The sequence below is a fragment of the Elgaria multicarinata genome, chromosome 19 (assembly GCF_023053635.1).
Source record: "Elgaria multicarinata webbii isolate HBS135686 ecotype San Diego chromosome 19, rElgMul1.1.pri, whole genome shotgun sequence".
Taxonomy (NCBI): Eukaryota; Metazoa; Chordata; class Lepidosauria; order Squamata; family Anguidae; genus Elgaria; species Elgaria multicarinata.
Genome location: NC_086189.1, coordinates 278,094 through 288,998, shown reverse-complemented (window position 1 = coordinate 288,998; position 10,905 = coordinate 278,094). Strand labels below are relative to the sequence as shown.

Sequence of the window (10,905 nt, the reverse complement as noted above, 5' to 3'; positions counted from 1 at the left end):
GCTAGACGGGCAAACAAGCCGATCTCATGAAAGGGCAGAGCGGGAGGAGAGGGAGGCGGAGATTGCTCCCGCCATGTCTCTGGCTCTCCATGGGATACTTGTGAGCTTCCACATATATAGTGCTTACATAGCGCTGGATCTCCCAACTCCCAGTCCAACACTTTAGCCACTACACCACACTGGCTCTCACTGAGTTAAAAGCTGGGGTGAGACATCCTCCAACCAAAATAGGAATAAACCAAACAATTATTTAAAAATCTGTTTAAATAGATGTATATATTATTGTTCTTATTCTTATTGGCAAGTTACGTTACCCTGCCTCAAACTATGTAAATATATTGTTTTTAAATCCTAACCAATCACATCAGTATACAAATGCATGTCATATCACAAATTTAAACAAAATACTTATAGCCACTTACTATATTTCAAAAGTATATCTATGTATTGGTGGCATGTACCATATACATTAGTAATAATCAAAATAAAGTACATTGATATAATGAAAACAATTATACAGCATTTGTAATGGTTATTCTATGTTTTTATGTTCTATATAGTGTGTCCTAAGGAAGCATTCCTGGCAAAACAGGTTATGTGTACTGGACTCCTGTTTATTGAATTACCACATGCTGTATAATTGCTTTCATCATATGAATGTCATGCCGTATAATTTGGTAATTAAATTACCAACACATCTCAAGATGCTAGAAAATTGCTTTTATTTTTTAAGAATGTTCAACACATTTTGGCCCAGATTTTTTTGATTTTTTTTTTTTGGGGGTGGGGGGTGGGGTGGGGGGGGGTGGGGTGTCTTCTCTCAGAGAATTCTTTAAAATTGTCTTCAGAGAACTCTGGAAAAATCTGAAAGATATGTCTTGTACATTCAGCAAATAAAGTATGAGACCTATCTTCTAGAATCCCCCAAAGAAAGCCCCAAAGAAAATCTGGGCTGAAATGCATTGAATAGTCTCCAGAATGAAAGCAATTTTTCTAGCATCCTGAGATGTGTCCTCTTCTTGTGCATCGCTAAGCAAAGACATTTTTGTTTCCCCGGCTTGATAATGTATTACTGGTTGTTTTTAATAAATTGTTTGTTTTACTTGTATTTTACCTTGTTTTTGTGAAGCATCCTGGAAGCTCTGCTATAGAAAGAATCTATCTTCTTCAGCTGCCAAAACAGGGCCTCTTTAGCTAAATGCCTTTTAAAACAGTTTGTGGTTTTGCACCTTTTCAGAAAGCAGTGGTAGAAAAACAACACCGGATTTCCGTGGGGAGGCTGTTCTGCAGTCTGGGGGCCAAGATGCAAAAGGCGCTGCTCCTCCGTGCTTTGGAGCTCCTATCAGGGGCAGAGTTCCAGACCGGAACACGCTCTCCCAGGGGTGGGGTGGCCGCCGCTGTGCCAGGACTCTGTCTCTTTATCCCCGGCTGGCTCAGCTGATCGCTCACCTCTTCCCTTTTCAAAATACAGGGAAGTGAAATGATCGCCCTCTCATTCACGCAGATGCTCCCTGGCCAGCCATTTCCCGCCGTCGCCGGCCTTAAGAGACTAGAGAGGGCGGGGCCGGCCCTGTGATGACTGAGCGGATGTTGGCAGCCGTTGGGCCTCTTCTTCTCTGCACCTAGTTAGCCAGGCAGGTGGGTTGGGCTACCCCACTGCTCTCTCATGGTGGCAGGAACCTGGGTTGCCCTGCCCCTGTTCACCTCCCGCCAGCTCCTTCCTTCCCTGCAGCCAGGAGTGCTCCTCGCCTCCGACCCGGCCTGGCCCCACTGGGACGTTGAAGCCTCCTGGGTGACGACTGCTGTGGGGTGTGGGTGTGGGTCTCTGCAGCCCTCTGCTCAGCCCTGAGCGTCTCTTGCACGCTGGCGCAGTGCAGCCTCGGGTCCAAAGGGTCAAGGTGGAGGGAGGCCACTGTATGGGCCATGACACCCCTTCCCTCCCCGACTTCCAAGGGCACAGAGGGAGGGAGGGAGCTTCGTGGCTGATGGCACCGGGGTGGGGGAGGCAAGCAAGCCGGATCGCTCCCTGGCAAGCCACCTGTCAGGCCTGCGGCTTTCCTCTGCAAATCTGACCAGGCCCCATGCTGGGCAAAATCCCTTTTTATTATTATTTATTTATTTATTTATTTATTTATATAGCACCATCAATGTACATGGTGCTGTACATGTACCCATGTGCATTCCCATGGAGAAATCCCTGCTGTGCCTCACAGGGCGGCCTTGCTGATGGCCAGCAGTCGGAAAGGGAGCCACGGCCAGGCCAGGCCGGGGGTTGTGCCCTTTCCTGGGCTTTCTCGTTCCTTGCCCCCTGCCCTGTCCCAGCCCAGTGTGTCTGCTGTCACAATCTTGGCCTCCTCTCTCTGTTTTCTTAGGCTTGCATCCTGGTGGCTGACTTTCCTTTTGTGTAGCAGGTAAGGCTGGATTGAGGGCTCTGTCGTTTATATACACAGGAAAGCAGGTTGGAGGGAAAGTTGCCCCTGGCCGGGCCAGTGTGGGAGATAAACCAGGAGTTGCTGGCATCATCTGAGACTAACTGCAGGGGTGCCCACCTTTCCCCTGAACAGTGTCCCTCGACGACGACTCCTTCAGTTCCCCCTGCAGCCGTGGCATGTTACGCACCCAAGCTATGAGAAGAGGCACTCCATCCATGCCTAGAGGTATGCTTCTCTTTACACTTGCGCCTCGTGTTCCAAGTTAAACTGGACTTCAAAACAAGTACTACTGGCTCTGGCACGGCTTGTCCCCACGGAGCGCTCCTTGATGGCTCTGCAGCCTCCTGGAGGGAGGCCTCGGGTGGGACGCTGCAGAGCGCAGCGGCTCCAGGCCCCGTGTTGTTCCAGGCGTCCATGTAGGGCCGGGGCGAGGCTGCAGGTGGGCTGCGGATGACCCCAGGCCAGCCCCAGAGAAGGCAGGGCAACAATTCCAAAGGATCCAGACAGAAGCCCAGCGCTGCCGAGAGCAGAGGCAGCTGAGAGCAGTGTTGTCGCCTCCTCCTCCGTGACCCCTTCCCCCCAAGCTCAGCCCCACAGGAGGTCTCTGCAGAGTGGCTGACAGACAGAACACAGCTTCCCCTTGGGACGTCCAGCCGGGGCCAGGAAGGGGGACGTGTGTGGCAGAAGTAGCCACCCTGGCAGTGATCCTGCCGCCCGCTGCCTTGCCTTTAGCCTGCCAGGATCAGCGGTTTCTCATCCTCAAGTTACAGGCTGCCATGTGTGGGGGCAGGGCGTAGATTTGATTCACCCCCCCCCCCAAATCTTCCTGCTCCCCCCTCTAATTTCTCCCGGTTTGGGTATGAAAGCGTTCACTCCAAGGCCCCTCCTTACAGCCCCATGAATACTATAGTCATCCTGGGGGCAGCAGGGGCAGCCGCCCTCCTATTTTAGCAGCAGCAGCAGCCTGTCCCCCCTCTGCCCCATGCAAACCAGAGTTGCAGCCCCCTCGGTACACTGGGGGTGGGATGGCACGGAGCCGTCCCCCCACCCTAGCTGACAGGAGTTGCTGTTGCAGGGCTCTGAAGGCAGGCGGGCTGTGCGAGTCGGTGCTTTTCGGGCTCCCGCTGGTCGTCAGGCCCACAAGCTGCTGGCAGCTGAACTGGGATGAACTGGAGGCCAACCAGCAGTGTTTCCAAGCCCTCTGCCACTGCCTGGTGGTGAGTCGGGGGGGGCAGGAGAGCCTGCAGCAGGCCACCGGAGCAGAGCGGCTTTAGGGCACCTGGCGCTGCAAGGGGGCAGCCCCACAGCAATCGCACTGGGGCCCTGCAGCACAGAGCGAGCCATCCGCAAGACCGGGCTGCTCCCTCGGGGCTGGGGGGTGGGGTGGCCCTTGCCGCGGATGCCCGTCCTCATGGGCTGAGCCGCCCTGGCCCCAGCTCTGTGAGGAAGGCTGGTGCTGAGCCGCCCTGGCCCTGCCTTCCCAAAGCACTCTGCCCGCTCCAGGCAGGACAATCCCACCCTCAGCCTGGTTGGGGGAACCAGGCAGGGCCTCAGCACACCAGGATGGCTCCGGCAGGGGGCACCACAGGCCCAAGTCACCCAGCGCGGTCTCCCTCTTTCAGAAACGGGAGTTGCTGCTTCTCACCCAGTATGAGCCCCACGGAGGGGGGGGGCAGGTGGCCCCAGCTGGGGCTCCTGGGCCACCACCTACCAGGTCCTCCTGCCCTCGGGCTCCGGCTCGCTGCTGCTCCGCTCCGTGGCAGCCCGAGAGCTCCTCCTGCCGTGCAGCGTCCCTCTGCCTCCTGCTGACCCTGCAGCCGCCACTCTCAGCGAAATGGAGGCAAGTGGAAGACAGCCAAAGGCCAGCTGCATGCCCTGGCCCAGGCCAGGCCAGGCCATTGGGCCCCGGTGGCTTAAAGGCCAGCCTGCTCTCTCCAACAAGGAGACGCCTCAAGAGAACAGGGCCAGGCCTGCAGGGCTCCTCTCCAGTCCCCTGCTGGAGCCTCCCTCTCCCAGGACACCTTGGCCTGGAATGGATGGGCAACTCCAGGCCCCCAGACGTCTCGGCTTGCAACCCCCAGCAGCCTCGGTGAGGAATGATGGGAGTGGTTGGCTGAGACGCCTGGAAGGCTGCACGTGCCCATCACAAGGGGCAGCAGTGTAACGTGAGGGCGGGTTTAAACCTCGAGTCACGTGAGGCCGCGTTGAAGGCCATAAATGCCCTGGAGCTGGATTGGGGCTCCAAGACCCGCTTAGTCCAACGGTGTGTCCCCAGCATGTCCAGCCGGGTGCCCCTGCCGGAAGCCCTTCTCCATGCAGGACGTGAGCACAGGGCTCCTGCGTGTCCCCCCCCGTCCTCCATGCACTTGGCTTCCCCCCACCCCCACGCCTTGGTGGACGATGTGCTGTGCGTTGCCGGACTCCCCTCTGTCTCCTGCAATCAGCCCAGGTTGCAGGATGAGGCTCGCTCGCTCGCCCTCCCCTGCACGGCAAGCAGCGCTCCTCTGAAGCCCAGGGTGGGGGTGGGGGTGCAGTTTGTGCTTACAGAGAGGAGACGGAGAGCTCTCAGGGTGGGACAAAAATCACCCCCCCCCCCTTGCTTGCTCTCTAGGGCATCCTTGACAGTTTGGATGTGGAACTGGCCTACAACCCCCTGAGTGCCACAACTCACCTCTACCGAGCCCTGAGGAGCAGCCTGATCCGACCAGTTGCCTCCCGGCCTCAGCGGCCGGCAGAACGGCCCTCGCCTCGCCAGGTACGGGAGCCTCGAAGCAGCCCAGCAGCAGCCACGGGACAGAGGCCGCTTTGGGGAGGGAAGAGCGGGGGGGGGGAAGCAGCTCTGTGGGACCGGCTGCCAGTGCGAATGGCGACCTCCGGGCTGGGGCAGGGTGAATGGCCCCTGCAACGCTTCCCCCAGGGTAACGGCATCTTTTTCTGCCCACAGCAAGGCAGCCGTTCGCACCCAAGCAAGGCCCGGGCCACCGTGGCCCCCCTCCGCATGGCTCTCCCCACGGCTAGACTCGGGGCCCCTCTTTTCTCCAGCGAGGAGGATGAGTTCCTGGAATCCACGTAGTAGCCCCCTGGGTCCGTATGAGTCATTGAACCCCCCCCCCGAGGGCACCGAGTGCTGGGCCCAAAGCCAAAGCCCCCCACCTACTTGGAGGCAAGAGGAGCTCGAGGTACAGGAAGGCCCTCCTCACTACTCCCCAGCCTCAGAGGGGCTCAGCCCTGTTCAAAGGCGCAACCCCCCCAATTCCTTGGACAGAGCTCCTCCTCTCCCTCTCCCCCACCCAAAAGCTCCCCAGCAGTGGAGGACTGCCTCTCCCAGGAGGTCCCTTCATGCCAGCCAGCACCCCCCACCCGTTCCCAGCCCCTTTCCTCCCCTGCCCCACAGCTGCATTCCAAGAGAAACATGCCTCTGTCCTTCTGCAGGGAGCCCCAACACTCGCGGGGGCAAGGACCAGGCTGGCATCGGGCTCCAAGAGGAAGAAGGAGCCGTGGCCGAAAGCTTTTCCCTCTGATCGAACCAGCCGTCTTCCACCTTTCAGCAACTCAGAGCAATGCCCCCCCCCCACCTGGTGTGGCAATTCCACTACACTTTGGGCTTCCTCCTGTCAGCCGTTGGCCTCTTCCGGCCTCTGTTCAGCCCCGCCCCACCTCCTGCGTCAATAAACCTCTTTTGGCAGCTCTGAGCCCGACTGAGACCCGGCCTCCTTCTGCTCTTCCCCATTCCAGGCCCTTCTGCACCCTCCACCCCCCCACTGTTGCATCTCTCAAGCCCCCCTCCCCCATGCTGTAGAAGGGGGAAGCAGTTCTGGACCAGCCCCCACGTCCTCTTGCAGCAGCCCACAGAGGAGGAAGTAGCACATCAATGGGGGGGGGGGCACGGCTGTAGTTCTGCACGCCCTCGCCTGCACCTCCAGCTCAAGCTCAATTTCATCTGCATGCTGCCCTGAGATCCCAATAGCGTAATAGATAACACAACTTAGTCTGGGGGGAGCGGGGGCTGGGCCTCATCATGCTCGGGACCAGCAGAAGGAAACCCTGTGGGCAGGAGCCCCTCGCTCGCTCCCCCTGAGGCCAGGCAGAGCCCTGGCTGCCAGCACTGGTGGTGGGGCCTCCCCTGGCTAGACCGGCCCTGTCCGCCGCGGAGCTTGGCTTTTAAGGAGTGCTTTGAAGTACAGGCTGGCTAGAAGACCCTCCTCCTCCTCTTCTTTCTCCGCCACCACCTTCCTGGCCAGGCCCTGCTCGGCCCAGCTGCCTCTCCCTCGGGCCACTTCCATGCCCAGGGGAGAGGGTGGCCAGCCAGACACTCAAGAGAAGCTGCCCTCTGCTTGGAAGGGGAAATGGCTCAGACCCAGGCTGAGGAGGCTCAGGGCTGAGCACAGGTAAGAGCTGTGGCAGCCCCACTTCAGCTGCCGCCCCTGTCACAGACGACAGGAGCTTTGCTCCACAAGCCTGTTGCTTTCCCACACTCGGGACCCCAAAGAAACAGGTGGGGCGCAACCAGGGACCGTTTACTCAGCTGGCAGGAAGGGGGGTGTTTTACGAGACTTCAAAAAGCACGGAAGGAAGGAAGGAAGGAAGGAAGGAAGGAAGGAAGGAAGGAGATCTTGCATCAGGATTCTCCAGGGACAACAGCCCGGGGGGTTGGGGGGGAGGCGCAGCAGGGCTGGAGAAAGGCCGGCCTGGAGCACAGGCCATTGCTGCCAGTCAGTGTGGGGAATACTGGGCTCAATGTACCCAGGGCCGGGTGCAGCCTTAGGCAGCGGACCTTGGTCCCTGTGCTTTGAAAACGCCATGGAAGCAGGGCAGTCCTACTCTTGAATCACGCCCTCCCAGCGCAGACTCTAAAGGCCAGCAGAGTGCTGTACAAGGCGGCGGCGCCAGCCCTCCCTGCGTGCCCCAGGCGGCACAGCCCTGAGCAAACAGGAGCCAGGAGGACTCCCCCCCCCCCGCCCACCGCATCACATGCAGCTCCACTAGAAAGCAAGGCTTTAATATCAAAATAAACTTCTGTAGAGAAATACCTTCCAAAGGCCATCCTGCCATCTGCAGGGGGCCGATGTGTGTGTGTCATGAAGCCCGGTTGCGCTCGAGCGGCAGTGCAAGCCTGAGCACCGTGCGCTGGCCCAAAGCCGCCCCCCTCCAGTTCCTCAGGACCCCAGAGACCACGAGATCCCCCCCTCGCCTGGGGGGGGGGCGGCACGCTCTGGCTCCAGGCTGCCCTCATATTTCGCCCAGGTCTTCATACACAGAGACCGTCCGGCTCTGATCCACAGACTGCTCGTGGCCCGAACGGCTGGCTGGGACCGGGGGCAGCTTCAAGACGCGGCTGTAGATGGGCTCCCGGGGACCCACCGCCTCGCGGCTCTTGTCGTTGTTGTTGTTGTTGCTGCTCTTTCGGGAGCCGTCCTTCGGCCCGTCCCCGTCAGGCGCTGAAGGAGTCCGGGGCACGCTGGTGCCGCCCAGCTGAGGGGACCGCTTGTGGGCCCGGGGGACTTCGGGGCCAGGCAGGGCTTGGGAGCCTTGAGCCCTACCTTCTGGTGGAAGGCCGGCACGGCGTAATCTCCGGCACCAGGCAGGTACGGCACCTCGTAGCCCGCTTGGCTCTCCCGGCCCTGCGTCCGCCAGGCCTCGCAAGGGAGGCGCGCCTCGTCGTAGATGGCGGAGGGAGGCGGGGCCGGCCATGGGGCCCGGCCTTCCGGCTCGTCGTAGATATGGGCTGTGCCACGTGGTGGCCCCTGGCAGCCGCCGGGCCCCACTTGCTCGTAGAGCAGCCGGGCGCTCTGGGGTCAAGCGTTTGCCTTGCCTGCCCCACCGTCATGCCTGCTGTCCACGGGGTCGGCGTAGAGGGTGTCTGGCTGGGGGCGGGAGCCCTTGACTGCGTCCAGGGGCTCCGAGTAGACGTTGGCCGTGTCCTCGGAGGGCTGCGGGTGGCCAGGCAATCCGGGGAGCGGAGACCGCGGTGGGGTGCTGGGCCACGGTGCCAGAGGCTCATGCAGGCTCTGCCCCTTCGATGGAGGGCTGCCGGCCACCTCCTTCTCCTCCGCAGCGAAGCTGAGCTTGGCAGCGAGCATGGCTCTGGGTGCCCGCCTCTCGGGAGCAGGCCCCTCGCCCTCCAGGCTGAGCAAGTTCGCGATGGTGCTCTGGATCTGGACCACGCCGGAGGCCTCGGAGTCCAAGGAGCAGCTGCTCTGCCGGTTCTCTTCCACCTGGGCCTTCTGAGCCTGGATTGCAGCCTCCACGATGTGGAAAATCTCATTCCCCTGCTTGGTCTCAAAGGTGAAGTTCCCAGGGCCCGATTCACAGCGCCGGCCGGCTTCAAAGGAGAACATCACCTGCAGGGCAGAAGTCGCACTGAGCTCCCGCCCAGATGGCAGGCAAGAGCTGCTCCCCACCCACCCACCCACCCCTAACAGCGGGGGCGGAACAGACCCACCCCCAGCTTGGGTCTGCCTGGACCTTCCCTGGGTTTGAGGGAAAGCAGGGCTCTTGCTGCTCCTTGCACCAGAAGGGGAACTGCCCCGCTTGCTATTTAGTCCTTCTGCCCGATGTGCTCGAAGGCAGCTGCGCCCTACATGCCCCACCGCTCGCAGGCTGTGAGCCTCCCCTGTGTCCCATGAACCATGGGGCTGGGGCCCTTTCCTCCCCGAGCAGGCCCTGCCCCATCTTTGTAGCTCCCAGGATGGGGGTCTTGGCAGGCAGGCAGAGAGGCTCTCCCCACCCACGTCCTTCTCACGCCATCCTACCACCCCACCACTTCTCTCTCTCTCTCTCTCTCACACACACACACACACCCTTCTTGCCCCACTGCACCAACCTTGTTCCGGCCGTATCTGCAGACGAGGCGATAGGGCCACGTGAAGAGGGGCAGGTTGGAGTGGGGATCTCCAAGGATGAGGCTGTCCCGAGAGGCCTTCAGCACGTACACCCCTTGCAGCTTGCAACGCTTGGCTGCCTCTGTCTTCTGCACCGTCACCCAGAACTTGCTCACTGTGGCAAAGGGGGAGAGTCAGCGCAGGGGCCTCCCAGAGCCTGCTGTCCCGCCTCCCCGCAATTGCACGCACGTACACCTCTCGCCTCTGGCAGAGCAGGAGGGGACCCGGGGCCCAGCCCAGTGTCCCGCCCCAAGCGCTCCCCCCGCTGCCCGTCCACTCCCAGATCTCCCTGGATCAGGAGCTCCCTCCGCTGCCTGTCCCGAAGTGTGCTTGGGGAGCTTTGGGGCCAGGCTCTGCCAGGCTCAGGCCTCCTGGGTCATCATCGCACGTACACCCCTGCGGGTTCATGAGGGTACCCCGCATTTCCTCACCAGCTTTTCTGGCCTCGACTAAGGCACTGCCTGGGCCCTCAGGCCCCGCAATGTGCGGCTTCGGTGCTCACCTCCGTTCCACGGACAGCTTCTGCAAAGCCACGCGGTAGGTTTTGGCAAAGTGGACCATGCTGGGATCTGGGCCTGATTCCATCTTCTGGAAAACTAGGGGAAAGCAGTGGGTCAGGTCACACCGGAGGATTCTCTTGGAGCCTGGAAGCCCTGATCAGCCCAATCCCACGGCTGTTTCCCTTTCCCAGGACAGCTACACCAGTCCATCGGGCTTGCGTGAAGCGGCTGTGGGGCTTGTGAGCCAGCCCCCACCCCCTGCAGTTGCCTGAGTCCACCTCTGTCCCAGGGGCCTTCGTGCAGAGACCCCTGGATCTAGGCCAATGGTGTGTCTGCCCATCCTGGCTGCTCGTGAGGCCAGATGGTCTTGTGGCTCTCCTGTGCCCACCCCCCAACCCACCATTTGCAGGCAGGCTTGGAAATGATCCTGGCTTTGGGGGACAGGGGCCACATCTTGGCCTTCTTGGCCTAACTCCAGTGCTCAGCTTCCTTCCCTCAGAGGAGACCCACCTGATTAAGGAGGGCCCTCGATCCAAGGGGGCCATGAGAGGCTGCAGCAGCTTGAAATACTCTGCTACCTTTGGTGCCTCGTTTAGACATTTTCCTTCCAGCAGCAAAAAGTCTACGTCCAGCTCTCCCGAACAACTCTCTCAGGTTCACACATGGCAGAGCCAGCACCCTACTGGGGTGCCTTTGTGAGAGTTTCTCCTTTCTCACCCCACAGCCCTCAATGGGCAAAAGTGGCGGGCCCCCTCAGGCAGGCAGGCAGGCAGGCAGGCAACGTGGCATCCCTGCTGGCCACGCCGTTCAAAGGAAGGTGGTTGACCCCTTACCTTTATTCAGGTACAAAATGTCCTCCTGTTCAAGGTGTTCTGATAGCTCAGAGCTGTAATAGTTGAGCGTCTCACCTATACAGGGATGAACCGCTTGAGTAGCATTACAGACTCAAATAATCTGGCAAACAGACAGATTCCCCACCCACCCCCAATCCCACAACACACACACACAACTTAAGGCAGTGTTTCAAGGGCACAGGTGCCATTTATGCATTTACCAAATAAACACTGCAACGATGCACATGTGAATGATGCA

The 10,905-nt window shown here is 59.8% G+C and overlaps 1 protein-coding gene and 2 pseudogenes across 1 annotated transcript in view; 1 reads left to right on the top strand and 2 right to left on the bottom strand.

Moving 5' to 3' along the window:
* Nucleotides 1-3,457: 3,457 nt before the first annotated feature.
* LOC134411224 (meiosis 1 arrest protein-like) lies at nucleotides 3,458-5,505 on the top strand (annotated as a pseudogene).
* Nucleotides 5,506-7,630: 2,125 nt separating this feature from the next.
* Nucleotides 7,631-9,736, bottom strand: LOC134411223 (docking protein 1-like; annotated as a pseudogene).
* A 75-nt stretch (nucleotides 9,737-9,811) lies between these two features.
* The window catches only part of LOC134411222 (maestro heat-like repeat family member 5), an 84,157-nt gene continuing 83,063 nt past the window's right edge, over nucleotides 9,812-10,905 (bottom strand). Inside the window, exons 30-31 of the mRNA XM_063144939.1 lie at nucleotides 10,647-10,721; nucleotides 9,812-9,909 (exon numbers count right to left, since the gene is read on the bottom strand). Coding sequence (XP_063001009.1) covers nucleotides 9,812-9,909; nucleotides 10,647-10,721 — 173 coding nt within the window. The remainder of the gene's footprint in view (nucleotides 9,910-10,646; nucleotides 10,722-10,905) is intronic.